Source organism: Spodoptera frugiperda, chromosome 12 (assembly GCF_023101765.2).
Source record: "Spodoptera frugiperda isolate SF20-4 chromosome 12, AGI-APGP_CSIRO_Sfru_2.0, whole genome shotgun sequence".
Taxonomy (NCBI): Eukaryota; Metazoa; Arthropoda; class Insecta; order Lepidoptera; family Noctuidae; genus Spodoptera; species Spodoptera frugiperda.
Genome location: NC_064223.1, coordinates 10,389,521 through 10,406,246, shown reverse-complemented (window position 1 = coordinate 10,406,246; position 16,726 = coordinate 10,389,521). Strand labels below are relative to the sequence as shown.

Genomic DNA, 16,726 nt, shown 5'->3' with positions numbered 1-16,726 from the left:
TAATTACTCATCAACTTGCTCGTACACCATAAAGAACCTCACATAGATCCTACAATTTCTTCGTCCTGGCACATTGACTTAGTAAATAGTTCGAAGGCGGTGGGGAGTCCACTCAGGGATGTCGAAAATCTTGAGCGAATAAAACACATAGCTCCTTGCTTTCACCTCAAACAAAATGAGTCGAGCGCCCGTCCGCCTACCATCCAACCGCGAGCCTATTGCTAACTAAAACCGCACTACAACGGACGCGGACAAATTTAAAAAATTCGAACGTCAAAAAAGTTTGTATTAAAATAAAAAAGAAAAATAAATAAAAAATAAAATCAAAGTGCTATTCGAATATCGAACGTTCAGTGAAAAATGGATTGATTGTTTGAATCAAGAAAAAAGTTTGAAAAATTTTTATTTTCGTATTTGAAATTCATTTTGTTAGTTATTAAAATATTAATAAATATTTAACAAAAATGAAGATGGCCGACCGTTGTGTTTTGTCTTTGTTGATGTTATGTTTGACTGTTATATGCCACACTGGAGAAGCTGCGGAAAATTCAAATGCAGCTGCTATACGTGAGTATTCTTTTCCATTTAATTTTAATTAGCATAGAAAGTACTACTTCTGCTCTATACTAGACGTATACACAATTAAATTGATTTTATACTCTAATAGTATTTTTATGATTAAATATACTTTACTTATCGCTGTAAAGTTAGAGTTTTCAAGATAGCCATAGCTGAATTTCATTAAAAAAATAACATAAACAATGCATTCTTTTAAAAACTCGAACGTAATAACCACATGTTTATTAATTTATCTTATTAGTAATTTGTAAAATTATTATATTAGCAAATCGATAGGTCGATGAATTAGCCACATTTTTGTATTAATCATTATTCCAAACATTACATTTCAACAGGTAAACTATACAACATAGGTAACATAACTCTCAAACACCCATTAATATGGTATTGACAAGTCAACAAGTGACATAATAGGAATGTCAAAATAAGCCTACCATGCCCTCTGGTTATGTCCGACATCACATAACTTAGGTAATCGTAGATAATGAAGTTATAATTGCTCTTGTAGTAATCAGATTTTTTTAATACTGTTACTTTATGTTTAATTGCGGTTTTAAAACTTCAAAACGTGGACGATATTTGTAATTAGATGGTAGTAAAGATTTAAAAACGACTGTGGTTTCGACATATAATATAGATTTAGATAATTTGGTTATGATGTAGCAAACGGTATAATAATTTGCATGTGTTAGTCAAATGCACTGATATTATTATGTAATTATCGTTACAACTTTTTAGCGTGTGTGATAAATACATGCATCGCATAAAATAACATGTCACTGGTAGACAAATATGAATATTAAAATAATTTCAACATTTTGGCTATGCATTGGCAATGCGGTAGTTTCGTACTAGTCGAATTCAATACTTTTATCGTAATGTCAAAAACGTTACTTTTCTATGAATTTTGTCGAAGATCGCAAATTAAGACTTCATATTCATTTTGGGTCAAATAGCATACTTATTTCTCTAAAATTAGTTATAAAAATTGAAATAAATAATTATATCGTCAAATGAATGAATGAAATTACGATTGGAATATTTTATTATAATTATTGAAATGACAAAATAATTTATTTTCGACCTAAGAAACTAGACTATTTTTTATTTTTTTTAATATCGAACTTTATTCATGCATCAGCTTCGCTCAAATAAAGAACATTTTAACTAGTTCGAAATTCGAACATAATTTACCATAGCGTCTTGCACTTTTTTTAAGGCAACGGATGCCAGACTATACAGCCATGGGCAGTATTCAAATCGTGTTATGAAATGGTGTAGATCATATTTTGTCTGTGGCGAGATGTGGTGAAACAGCGTGTTGCAACTAGCTTTTCGAAAATATTAACCTTTAGACGTTGCACTAGCATTCAAAATAATACATGGAGCATTTACGTTGTCACAGCGTGGTTGAAGTATAAGTGAATCACGCGGTTCTGATTATAATTGAATGATTTCTCACGTACGTAGTTGATTTATTTTGTGCCTGCGAATTGTACGAATAACTAATATTATTTCTGTGTTTTTGCAGAAAATTCCTATTAGAAAAGCATCTAGTAAGTTATAACAGCTTAGTTTCTAGTGTAAAAGTGCGTTTTCAGTAATCCATTAATAATTTACTTGAGGTATGATGACTTAAGTCTAGGAAGACCATTAATTGAAAAATAAAATCTAATATTAAAATATTTGCAAGCGCTTCTTTCAAATCAATTCACTTTTTACGACCAGTGATAATAAAACTTTATGCACGTAACTACGAGTATATTTTATTATTGTCAATTCACACGTCATAACAATTAAAGTAACGATAAGGTGTTAAAATATCGATTAATTGGTGCCAGGGTTAAGGTCTCTACAGTTATAAATATTATGTATAGACAAAATATATATTTTTATCGTTTGAACTAAGCACCACTAAACTACTTCGTATAATTATGATCAGATCAGTTACTGTTATTACGGCCGCTTGGTAGGAATAATTTTATTATGAACTTTTTCAATGCAAGATTATGAATCAACTAGCTTCTGCCAGCGGCTTCACACGCGTTCCCGTGGGATAAAAAGTATCCAATCACCCAAGTCAGCTCATACCCTGTTTGTATACCAAATGTCACCAAAACCGTTCAGTAGTTTCAGCGTGATTGACGGATAGATTGTTCTTTATTTTGTGGTTATGGATAGAAATCCCTTTAGCTTCCTCCCCTAGTCAAAGCTCTTTTGTACATAATTATTATTTGATGTTTTTCCATCACCATCTAGGTACATCCCCATTCTTAGTTTCTTGGATTGGGCACAATATGCACTTTTTATCTATTTCTCTATCAAAGGTTAGGTTAAGTATACAAAAAACTTTTCTTTCATATCTTTCCTCATGTAATCTTTTATATTTTTGTACAACATATTTTTATCATCATACCTATTTCTCTCACAATATGTATCTAGTCTACCTCTATGTAATGCGACCTATCTTGATAAAACCAAGGTCCAAGACAATAGACCGGTGCACAAGACCAATCTCACAAAATTGCTCAAAATTATAGAAAAAATCTACAATTGTGCAGTTATGTAGTATTCAAGTTATTCAACTAATGAAGCTTGGTCGGTTATTGTCAAAATTGTGATCTTCTGATGTGTGTCAAGGATAGGCGACGGTGTCCGCTGTTGTAACCGGCAGAGGTGGGCAATTAGCAAACATGTTAAACGTCCGCTGGTTATTTAAAATTTCATGTTTGCAGAAAAACCCATGTTTGCTTTCGTGCGTGGGTCGTGTTGTGTTTACAAGTACTTACGAATATTTGGTACGAAAATTGTTTGAGTACTAGATAAACATAAACATGTAACTTCAAGGTCATTCTAAAAGTATTCTCACAATAATTATGCAAAGAATCGATTCGTTTTCACTGTATTTTTTATGCAGAATCAACGTATCAATCATTGAAATTGCATAAAAAAATCTAAAATTGCCATAACTATAATAATAGGTTTTTTTGGAAAACATTAGGTGAAGAGACATTATATAGGCTTGAAGTTACCACTTCAGTAAACCGTTTACCATTTTGTCCATACAAATTGTAGCAATAATCACATAAATAACTACACCATCCATAATGAAATTCAACCTATTATAACATCAGAACAACTAGATAACTCATACACCTACCAAGGAAACATCTCAATTACATTACTAGGAAACAATTTGCATATACCTATATCGGAGACTAGAGACCGAACCAAACCCGATCTGAATATTTCACTGTGATATAACGTTCTCGCGTGACATTTCTTTGTAAGTCTTCGTCTTCCTAGTTATACAATGCTAAGTCAACGTCACGGCCTAGCTGCTGACTGCCTCCATTGCCCAAGGCCTCTTGGGTAACCATTAACCATGCTCTTATCTTACACTTTATTAACTTACTTTGTAATTGTTTTCGAGATTAAGACGGTTTTAGAAGATTAGTAGTTGTTTTGCGAAAGATTTTGTTTGTAGTAGATAGTTGTATGTTTGATTGAGATGCAAAATATATCTTTTGGTACCCACATAGGTAGGTGTTTAGACAAATCTTAAACATTGGTGTGAATAAGTACAAAGTTTCTAGATATTTTAATATTATTCCATTGTTTGATATTATTGATTAGTTTCCTTTTAATTTGCATTCTGTATGTAGTTTTCCTTCCTTCTTCGCTAATCTTGATTCTTAATCTTTCTGTATACCATATATATCTGATTGATTTAAAATTTACCTCTATGCAGTCCCTTTTAATATTACCGATGAGGATTTTCCGGAAAACCCTTAAGAATACAAATTGCAATATTTACCTAATAGTCCGCTGCTTCTACTCATAAAATATAAGTTTAGTTATTATCCTTCTAAAAATGATATAAATTAAAAGGGACTTTATATTACTTATTCTCTACGATAAAATAAAAACAATCCGATGAACGAATACTGCGCATATGTAACTGTGGAAATGATTTAGTGCGCAAATACGTTTATTACTTATTATGTCTTAGGTCAAAGCTAAAGTTCACGTGAACTGAAGTAGGTACATTTTTATCTATCAATAATTCGGCATTTACGTATCAGAGTGACGAATGAATGAATGGAAATTACGCGCAGATTATACTAGACTTCATCTTAGACGTTTCAGCTTTTTTCAGAATATTATGTACGTGATATTAGTTACTTAAATACTGTTTTATATTTACATATTACATACATGTATACATTAGGTCATTCCATTTGCCTAGTGAACACCATCAAAAAAATTATCCTTATATGCATTGTTTAGCTTCCATTTTATCTTTTCAACAAAGTACCTACATTGCCCTTTTTTAGTATCGACTCAAATTATATCGGCACTCACTCTTCAATGTATATCATTAATTAATTAAAATTAATATACAGAGTTGATCACATTGAATAGGCGTGAATTTAGAGGTCAATAACCTGCCAGAGACGCTTATTGATAAATGATTCGTTTGTATTAAGAAATAATATTAATGTCTAATCTGTCAGATGTGAAAAATTCCATTAATTTTATCATTTTTCTCACGTAATTTCAGTTTCATCTAACAAGCTGTTGTGTTACTAACTGACTAGGCTTACAAATTATTGTTCATAAGACATTTAACTATGATGTATTATTGTGGTTTTTATGATGTAAATCTTAATATAATGTGTAACTATATGTGTTGGTGCAGTGGCTGGGTAACCGGCTGCCGCGCAATATGTAACAGGTTTGTTGTTGCGGTTCTGGGTGTTAGGTGAAGTCGTATGTTTATCACAACACAGGAGAATTTCTAAGTATGGAGCATCGTTTATAAATACAGAGATAGGCTATAAAAATCCGTCTAACTCGAAAATATTTGAGGATGATCGACAAGTTTCAAGCCATGATCGGAGTTCGTAATTGTTGGCTGTACGTGTTACAACAGACGTCAATGCAATCGCCTAACTACGTTTACCTAGACGCAGTTGCTACTGTAAAAAAGTCTACCAAAACGGTAACCCTGTGACAACTACAAGAATTTCATTTATCAGCATATAGGTACGTAACACAATATAATATTATTTAAATTCTACAATACTTAGTTTAAAACGTTGCTGTCAGCCTCATAGAGTTTGGGCTCGCTATCAGTAAAGCGCTAAGTCCCGTCTTTAGCTATCAGACCACCACGGTTGGGGGGCTGATGCCCAGCCAAAGCTGCGGACTGCCTAGCTGGTTACCGGGGCTCCTGTTTGAAAAGCAGGAGTAGTCATTGAATGATTATCTCCTCTCAAAAGAGAAGCTTCTTAGATTAATACACTGGAAATGGTTTTGTGACCAAAAACGTAACAAGAACTTCGTACCTAATATAACTTAAGGGGAAAATTTCAAACAACAAATCACAGGAGATCTAAAAATAAAACAATAGCAAATAACCCGTGCTTTGAACGTACGATCCTTGACAGATAGAGTGACAATGAAAGATTGCTTTGCTGTCCACAACGCCTGACCAGCATAATTATATCGATATATTATGTTCCCGGTGAAGATAGTCAGGTGCGACCTTGGTGCTCCTTTTGTGATACATATAACATTTTAATGGGTGCTCCATACGTGTGGAGAATGATTGTAGATTGGGCAATGGCTACTTGATTAGTAGGCTGACTCAGGGGGATTGAGGAAGGCATGGAGTACTAATCAATCATTCGGTGTTTTTTGATGATGGATGTGGTTCTATGAACAAATAATGTGATCTATGTATCACTATCACAATCTATATAATATCTATCTCTAAATCTAAAAGACAAAAGCGCTAAAAAGTATAAATAGTGTAAAGTATACCTAAAGGGTCCAAAAGAACCACGATTGTATCATCAATTCTGAGCGGAATCAATATTCATTGTCTTCAAATGTAATTTCTGTGACTTTGTGGTACTGAATGATTCATCCTATACTCTATAATAATAGTTTATTTGACCTTTACAACAATTGTTTCTATCGAATAGCAATTGCATGTGAATAAATCGGTAATTATCATTTTAACGGTCGTTTTCTGCATGAATATCAATAACCTCAGTCCAATATCTTTTATAACCGAAACATCGATGATTTACATATCAATCTGTTGCATTGATGAATTGGTATAGGTATCATTAACAAAATTATCATTCTACAATTTGTAAATGGATAGAAATCAATTCTAAATTTGGCAGACTGCGTTGTAATCGTCACAAGTCACAACATTGCAAAGGTGACGTATTTTCGAAACACAAAATTCACGTAGGTAACCGGTCAGTCGGTCCGTGCCCGCGCGAGCGCAGCCTTGACACCGGTGTTGCATCACACGTTGCGACATCCTGTCACAAGTCACCTCACGATCTCCCTGCTTTATGATCAACCTTGGAACTTTGATATGATATAATGGAATGGGTGCCGAATAAATGTCAAGCGAATTACAATTTAAATTGTTTCGGAAACATGTGGGTTAATCACGTTTTGGCACAACATATTGCGGAAAATGGCATTTAAATTAATTCTATTGTAACGTTCGATTTGTCATCAACATTATTGTTTGGTCAAAGGTCAGCAGCGTATGGACTGTCGGCTGAGTATTGCATGTTGCATGTCCCTCTTGGTTACAAATGAGTTACACCATTGATGACTAGCAGTTAGTTCATCACCGGTCATAGGCACCTGGTTTATTTGCATGAAATATTTGTGTGAACGAAAGTTGCAATATTTTCTGAGAATTTTATCAAAATTCATCATCCAATATGTCGACAGGTGTAATAAATGCATTTAATAAATCTATTAATAAAACCATTCACCAGCTATTTGACACGGTTGCGTGCTCGGTGCAACCACAGATTCATCAATCAAATGCTTCGTTGCAGCGGGCATGCAAGCTCGCTTATTTAGACGATACCCCTTCATTATACGACATAATGACATTACTGCTGCAGTCACACTTTGCGAAACATAGCTGGAAATTTTGTTCTCTTCTCTCGAAATAGTTTCGTCAGCGGATAGAAAGTAGCACACGGGTTTTAATGTGTTGAGGAGAGGAATGCAATCGTTTTATTAAACCTGCTTGCATATTTTTGGTAAAGGAGTTATAGTTTCTGTTGGCTAAGAAAGGCAATCAAAGTTACTCACACTGTATTGAGTATAAGCATGAGTCATTTATCATTAACCTAAAGTATGTATTTAATCTGCAGCTCTTTAGAATTTATATTGATCTTACGTTTACCCAACGTCTTTAATTATACGTACAAAAATTATAAAGAGATATAAAATCGTCAATGATTATAGTTATTTGTTGATCGAAAAACAAATATCTACAACTAAATAAAACCACTAAAACATACACAGCAAAGCAATTTAGTAACATTGCACCATTGTTGATAACCATCGGCACTGAAATATTATCTGATTCACAGCGTACCTAAGTTTGTAAGCATTTCACAAGTGCAAAGAGGAACCAAGTACTGTTACATTAGGTACGTTACATTTGATACCGCATTACGCTGTTACGTGACCGATACAGTTTCGTTACAACACCCGCATTTTGACCAACACATCATAGATCAATTGCACCTCTTTGAAGTACACATCGAAAGTGGAACTAACTTGGTGAAGTGCTGAAGTTGTTTTGGTTTACGTAAATAGTATATTTACGTATTATTGCATTGTTTTTCTACTACGGGATTATGTAGGAAGTGAAGAGTCTATGGTGTCATAGATTTTCATTGCCAATTTTTTATTTGTTCTTAATTTTACCTCATTGAAAACCGACGCCCAATTAACAACCTTTAAATTCCTAACCCACAAAAGGCCGGTAACGCACTTGTAACTCGACTGGTATTACGTCGGACCTAATTTAAATTTACTATAGAATCCAAAAAAAAAACTATTTTCTGAATCATTAACTAATAAAATGAGTCCAAGTACAACGATAACCAAATACTTAAATAAAAGCCGAAACCACAAAACAGTTGATATAAAATAACAGGTAATTTAAGATAATAACCAAGAGATTGAAAATCTTACGATCAAGTTACAATCGTAGAAACTGCAATTGAATCATCGAGCAGGCGTAATGTGACGCAATGAAAAACACACAAAAATCACCCGATTTGATTATGTACATATTCTGAATTCCATCATAATTTGTATGGGTGTTTCTCAAAATACTGTATAGTGGTAAGTCGGTCACTGTGTCAGCAATAAGTTGTATAACCCTTATGTAACGGATGACCTTGTGAAACAGCGCCGCGTTCGTTCAAGTTCAGCGTCCATTTTATTTTTATATATTATGCCGTATAGTTTTGATGGTTGTTTTTTGTTATGGTTGAGAAAATAATATGTGTCTTAATTTATTTATTTGTGTGGTGTGCTCTTTTTTTGGCTGATCTTACAAGTTGTTAGTCTTAAGTTTTTATTATTTTAAATAAATCGAGTGAGATCCTATCCTTTTTGGTATTCGGGAAATTTAATTTAAAATGCAATTGATATATATACATATATGTATAAATTAGAAAATAAGAGCATTACTTTTATTTTAACCAAATCATTCAGAGATCATTATAATCATTAGTTTCTATCCTATGTTATCTTTTATCTTATGTTAACAGCGCATTTTTAGTTGATTAGTAATAAAATACCTACACCTAGTAATTTTAAATGACTTCAAACAACAATGTCGTCCTTATTTAATATTTAGTTCACATAATCATTCGACTACATTACCAAGCCATTTCCTAGTTCACACACATTCCTAAACCATATATTTATGCGACAACAGCACCTTGTCAAGAATTCCTTATAATGTCTTGATTAGAAATCATATACTCGAGTATTCAACGTGATGCGAATTACTCTTAAGATTATCATAATTAGATAGGTATACACTGAGTATTATTTTGCAAGTATAAGGTACATAAGGATATTTTATTTACTGTATATTTATACTAATCTAAATATTTGATTTCATATTATAGATGTTTGATATGCAATTACTCACTGTTTATTGTTTAAATTATTGGTGTTTATGCGGTTTGGTAGAATGATATTAGATATTATGCATCTTATCTTACCCTCATGTTAATGTGTATATTATAATTTTGATTATAGCAGTAAGATTTTAACAATAAATAGTTAATTAAATTAAATACATTCTAGAAGTTTACCAAGTTGTCGCTAATATTTGAAAGTTCTGTGATTGGTCAGCCTCACCTTGTGTGCTTTACGTAACAGTTACTTCGCTTATGTATGCATTGTTTATGTTTGTATGCAAATACTATGTTTTGAAACGTCTCGATTTGGGTGGCGCATGGCGTCGAGAGCAAGAGTGTTGTCATTAAACATGCCCTGCGCTGTGCATGTTGATTGCAATCTCTTGTCATCTAGCTGTCTAGGTTTTTATAACTGAAATTAATTGCATTGATTGTGCAAGTTTTTAAATGTTGTTTTGGACCAATTGTGCCTAAGGGTTTTTGTCATATTAGGTGCCTTGAATTCATTGCCTAGATTAGGTAACTGCTTCTATTGATTAGAGCGTGATGTTTATATATAGCCTATATACTTACTTACTTACTTGATAAATGGACTGTCACACAAATATAATTTTCTCCATCAAACAAGTAATTTCTTAGATTAGCACCTTCAACTAAACAGACAAACTCTTATTAAATATTAATGAAGATGTTATCTACATCTTCCTTCCTTCAGAAACCTTATCTAGGGTTTCTCCTAAAAAGACAGAGACTACAGAGTACACTTTTCATGATACCAGAAGAACAGAAATATATAGGTAGTAACTAACCTATTTATTTCAGGAAAATTGTACCATCATCACAAACACCACAATTTCAACAAAACCCTTCTCCATTTTCCAGCGGAGTACATACTACCATGCAGTCAAACGGATCCTGGACTAGACACCTGCATCAAGAACTCGTTCAACCACCTTCGACCGTATCTGTCGAGGGGTATCCCAGAGCTGGGGGTACCTCCAGTGGAACCGCTCTTCATCGACCGCCTGGTGATGGAGAACGATGCTGGCCCCGTCAGGGTCACCGCAGCCTTCAGCAACATCACTGTTGTTGGACCTAGTAATTATACCATTACTAAGATCAGGTACGACTGTTGTTATTAGTTTATTTGGATATCCGTATTGCACTCTATGTAGATTTATGTTAGCTTTTTAAGGCTATATAGTTGGGGTCTGCCATTGTACTTAGTTAGTTATGTAGGTATAATTACCACGATTAATGTGCGTTGTGCATGGTGTTACACTTTGAAAAAATATGTATTACTTCATCTAACTAACTTCATGATCAAGATGATAATTGTAAGACAAGACCAACTTTTCGAAAAATCTAAAACTGCACTAAATCTGAAATACGCTATGCTAAAAACCGCATCAGAATCGATTCAGCCAAACGTGAGACAATGGCACATAAATATACAAACATGCATAGATACATACAGGTCAAACTGAAATCCTGCTTTTTGTAGTCGGTTTAAAAACTTTTTAGTTCGTAGATTGAGTCTACTTATTTAATTTATTATAAATTTCTTAAAATAGAAAACAGTGCCTAATAAACAACAATCTAGAACTATAGGTCAATTACAAGTTACAAGGCGACATTTCGAAATGTTTAATTAGAAACGTTAATTTTGTGGTGGACTGAAAATCTTAGAAGAGGGAAACCAGGTCAAGTCTGCGTTCGCTATTGGCAAGATATAAGTGTAAAAATTGGCAAAATGTTGTAAGAGACGCGTTAACAGCAAGTCAACTGAATTGCGACAAGTTTTCGTAATATGTGATCATTACAGTTGACGATATTGCCAAAATTATCATAATTATACTCTAGAAAATGATCTACATTTTGCTGATGAGAAATTTCAAATTAACATTACCCAACGACATTATACAACGCAACACCACCAGTTATGATCCTCACATACTGCTTAAGCTTCATGCATCAAAGCTGATGGTATTAGTATAATAACAAGTCGAACAACAACCGGGCAAGTTCCATACTTAATTGGCTATTGCATATCTTTTAGTACCTCGCTAAACCTTTCTGCACACATTAGTTTCTGCATAATACTGCAGATTCTGCATATAGGTACTATCTACATAGCTTTAGTGTTTGTCCTATAATATTTACTTTACCTATAACATCATTATCGTAAAGTATCAATATCTTGATAATGTTTGAGTCATCGCCATAAATGTTACATCGCATATTATATTTACCAAACACGTGGTTCTAAAGTTCTATCATTCCCAAATAATAATTATTATTACGAGTAATTACTAGAATCTAAAACTGTTACGAACGAAGAATCTCCAAATAACAGCCATCAGCATTACAAAATAAGATAATATTGCATTACCAGTAAAAACGGTGGGAAGTTTAACATAATGGAAAACAAAACATTTCCCAAGTTTGGAGCAGCGTGAGACAATTCGAGCGTAAAGGCCGAATTTTGTAACTAAAAGCACAAAGGGACAGATGAAATAGTTCACTCCGTTCTACTTAAATTGTCACGCTTTAAAAGGCGGTTCATCTCAGCTAGACAATTTATAAAATTATGTTTTCTTAATGCACTGCAGATACCATAAATGGTAATGTCTTGGTCTCCTTGCTGGTAAAATAAATGAATTGTCGACATGAGTTATCATAAAAACAAACTTAGCACCATTTAGCTTAAGAATCATTTTATTAGGTAGATGGAAACAAAAGAAGTGAATTTTAAGTTCCCTGGACTTAAAAGAATAGGTAGACCGCTATCATAATTGTGACAAAAAACTGAACACATTGTTTTGTAATTAATCCTAAATTAACCTAAACTCCTATAAACAGGTCTGACTTGAAGAAACTGCGTATTGACATGGGTCTGGTCCTGCCCCGCATCGAGATCACTGGCAGATACGAGGTGTCTGGACAGGTGCTGCTGTTCCCAGTCAGGTCACAGGGAGACTTCTGGGCATCATTCGGTAAGTAGTACAGTGTCCTTAGTTCGGTAGAAAATGTCAGATATTTTTCCGTTTCTAACTACTACATGATCTCCTAACACAGGCATATCTTACTTAAAACGAGTCCCCAAACACGATTAGTCTTCACTTACTTGATTTAAAGTCCTATGTCCCTTAGATAGAGCAGACGGCTTCCAGAGAGGTCCTCCATTTCGTTCGGTCTTGAGCTTCCTGCTTCCTCGCTCCACGTCATTTCAATGGCCGCTGTTCTGCTATCACTGATCGCAGTGACAGTGAATACGATGACTCAATGTTTTCGAATTGCAAAAATATTTTCATTTTCTACCACAAAGGCTTCTCCAGCAAGCGTAATCTATCTATGCCAATAACAATAACATAATCTTTGGAAAATTCTTACCTGCCCGTGAAATTAGACTATTTTATTAATAGACGAATTAATAGTTCAGAAATTAGTATTCTTAATTCGAATTCTCAATATTTGCACGCTTTTATTGACCCGATTTAATAATTTGCCAAAAATCGAAGGTTAACGTTAATGCACTAAAAGCGTTTATTTTGCACAAAAACGAGACAATATTTAGATTAATGATTCCGGAGTCATTAATATTTCCGGGTCCAATACATATTTATGAGCTACTTAACTGCTATTTGTTTTGGATAAGCATATTTGTGCAAGTAATGGCCAAGATGACAATGACAAATTATGTTTTGAGGAAATGGTTTAATGTTAAGGCCAAATAACTTTTTTGTTTTAACTAGTTTGTTATTTTGGTGTGATTTATAGTAGTTTGCTATTTTACTTACCTCGGATGACATTAACAATGTTTTTCTTACAATTCAACATCAGACACAAATTATTAGATATTCCTTGAATGCAATTATTTTCTTTCATTAGTATTGTTGTGATTTCACATGGCCTTGTGTCATTTATTTTTTTTGGTATGACTTTATTCTTGTATTTTAAACAGTATGATGATAATTGATGGTTTATTTTAAAACTAATTTGGAGATTTGAAAAATAAGATCCTTATTACTCTTAATATTGATTGATTTCAAGTTTAGTTTCCTCATCTTCACACAGTTTTGAAAACGTCTTTAGTCAAGTTATCTTGCAAGCAGATTTGTCTTTATGCAAACAACAACAAATTTAATTTGTTTATATAATTAGAAAATATAAAACGAAGATGTGAAAATAGGTATAAAATTAAGAGCGCTATCCCCGCCGTCAAACAGTCTTAACAGTTTGGTGGGTTTATGTATGTATAATGTTTTGTAAAACAAAACGAATCTACAATAACGTGAAATGTTGATCATGCTTCTAGGTGATGTGGTGGCGATCGCGAAGATCTTCGGCAAGGAGACGGAACGAGACAATGTGAAGTACATGTTGGCTGACAGACTGCTGGTCGACTTCAAGTTGAGGACTTCCAGGTTCAAAGTAAAGGATACCGTCAACCACGGTAGCGTTATTGGTGAGTCTTCTTCGCTTAGATACACATATTTTAGTAAATATCATCTTGATATTTATTCATTTGGGTATCTTAGGAGTTTGATATGAATTTTTATTGTTTTATTTTAGTCATATTTGGTTATTGACATGTGAATGTAATGTGATTTGACGATAGAATATTTTTTTCATATTTCACATCTATTGTCCATGTTTCTCATCCTTAATAATGATCAAAATAGAAATTGCATTGATTTTAATCATTAAATCTGAATACAATCAGAGTTTAATACTGTATATTTATAACCAATTTCCTAAAACGGAGAAGATTCTCATTAAACCAACATTACAACTTTTTCAGTATTATGGTTGCACTTACAACCATTACGCACACAAAACACATTTCTTTTCCTTACATAACAAATGCCTTCAAAATTCCAGGTGAAGCGATGAATCAGTTCTTGAACAACAATGCAGCTGAGATCATCGAGGAGATGAGGCCGGCTGCCTCCGCGTCCATAGCTAAGCACTTCCAGGCGTTTGTCAACGCCGCCTTCTCTAAGATCCCCATTGATGTTTGGCTCACACCTTAAATCAGTTCTAGGGAAGTCAATGTTCTACTATTTAGTTCCTGGATTCTTATCTTTGTAGTTTGTGAATTCTTCAGTGGTTATAATTTTAGAGACGTTTTTATTGGAAACAATACTCTCGGTCAGTATGGTGAAAATCAGTTATTCTGTTACCTATGGAATGACTTTAATACGGCCTCACATAATACAGGCGTTAAACGGCGTTAGTGTGAGTTAAGTCATCGGCATCCCTCTCTCCCTTGTCAATGTTCTTATCCCAATTCTCCAACACTAATCCCCATTACCTAATCCTCAATTCCCAATCTCCAAACCTCAATTCCCAATCCCTAACCACCAAATTCAATCATAAACTCCCAATCCCCAATCCCCAATCCTCATTCCCCAATCCCCAATACCCAATCCCCAATTCCCCAAATTCTCCAATCCTTAAACTCACTTTCTAAAAAAGGCCGGCAACGTACTTTTATTAATGTACCATTAAAGAATTTACAAATGAGTAATTTCGGAGTCCGGTATGTTTAGTGTTGTGATGTGTTCCAACAACATTAATTGTCACCGTTTTATAGACTTTATCTCGACTTATGGTAGTTTCGTCTGAATGCATACATAGTACAGACATAGTACAAATTATATGATTTTTTTTTCAACATTTTCTCCATTTTATGTGTTTAGCATGTTCGATAGACTGTACTTTTTGGAAACATCTTTGAAACAATTTTATTTAACCACCGCGTTTGTTTGTTAATACGATTTTTCAGTGTTCAAAGATCTCAATTTTATTTTTCGACAATGATTTTATTATTAGTTTTCGAACAAAATCTTATGAATAGGTATTTTTATGCGACTTTTATTCAATATTTCTTCTTATAAAATGTTTAGACGATACTTAAATAGTCTTTGATACGAATTAATTGTATGCAATGTTGTACACAATGGCATTAATTTAAACAAAAATCTACATTGAATCATCAATAGGGATAATGACGAGGTATAAAAGTTAAAAATATATTTAGTCCGTCAGTTAAGTGATGAAAAAAATATTAGACACGTTCCTATTTTTTTATTTTGTCTTATAACATAACGATACTTGGATAAAACGAATCAAAGTTTAGGAGTACAAGCAAATACGTCATTTCTTCGTATAAAACGTACTTAGAAGTGTCGCGACGCGATATTTCAAATAAATATATCTTCGAACGTATTTGTTTCCCTAAGAAAAAAAAAATACGTGTCTAATATTTTAAAATAATCTACAAGACGGACATTAAAATGAAAATTAGTCATCTACCTTATTACTTTATTTTCTTAAATCCTTTATATACAAAAACAGCGATGAATACTAAAGTAATGCCACTGTGTACAAGTCAACTAGCCATGCAAAGGGCATAAGCTTTATTTATTTAAGTTACTAAGTGATCACCCGATACTTTATAAATATACTTAAACATTATACATAAGACATTAGGATAAAATATTTGTAATAACAATTGTGATGATTAAACTGTACTCAGTTGTAAGAATATATTATTATTTACAAAGATTTCTTTGTTTTATTATTATATCTTGCCACGTTCTACGAATTTGATAATGTGTTAGAGATTGGTAAGTTTGGTCAATGATATAAATTAATTAAATATTGGTTAATTAGAATGGATCACATAACAAAAAGGGATAATAATATAATAAATGTAATAATGCTAGACTTTAGCACTATAATAAAACCACCAGAAGATTAATAGCTGAGTTGTGAAACTATGTGACCGTTTCCACTGATACTAAGCTATATAGCTGTGCGAGGAAGATGCGCAGCTCGAGTATGCAATGTATTGACAGTTTCTTTCCGTATAACAAAAGCTTAGCTCTGTCCGTTTCCACCAGTGCTATGTGTACCAATGAATATGATTTGTGGAAGCCCAACGCATCCACAGTAACGTAGCATAGCAAGTCTCTGGTTGAAATCGCCCTAAATCCCATATTACTATTGATAGTTTTCAATGCAGACTATACAAATATAAATACCTATTATCGACATAAATCATAATATCATCGACTAAGGAAAAACAACGTTAACATATACAATGTGATAGGGGCGAGACTTCTAACCCGTTAAGG

General features: G+C 33.4%; 1 protein-coding gene across 1 annotated transcript; it reads left to right on the top strand.

Moving 5' to 3' along the window:
• On the top strand, positions 1-16,154 carry LOC118263038 (protein takeout). Its single transcript, XM_035574795.2, has 5 exons — positions 1-567; positions 10,464-10,704; positions 12,444-12,577; positions 13,900-14,049; positions 14,466-16,154. Exons 1-5 carry the CDS (start codon positions 465-467, stop codon positions 14,615-14,617), a joined length of 780 nt encoding a protein of 259 aa, XP_035430688.2. The 5' UTR covers positions 1-464; the 3' UTR covers positions 14,618-16,154.
• Positions 16,155-16,726: the final 572 nt, after the last annotated feature.

Excerpts from the sequence above, each read along its gene's own strand:
- LOC118263038 (XM_035574795.2), top strand. The coding sequence starts at position 465 with ATGAAGATGGCCGACCGTTGTGTTTTGTCTTTGTTGATGTTATGTTTG. Across the intron at positions 568-10,463 it reads TTCAAATGCAGCTGCTATAC|CGGAGTACATACTACCATGC; the intron begins GTGAGTATTCTT and ends TCCATTTTCCAG. Across the intron at positions 10,705-12,443 it reads TATACCATTACTAAGATCAG|GTCTGACTTGAAGAAACTGC; the intron begins GTACGACTGTTG and ends TCCTATAAACAG.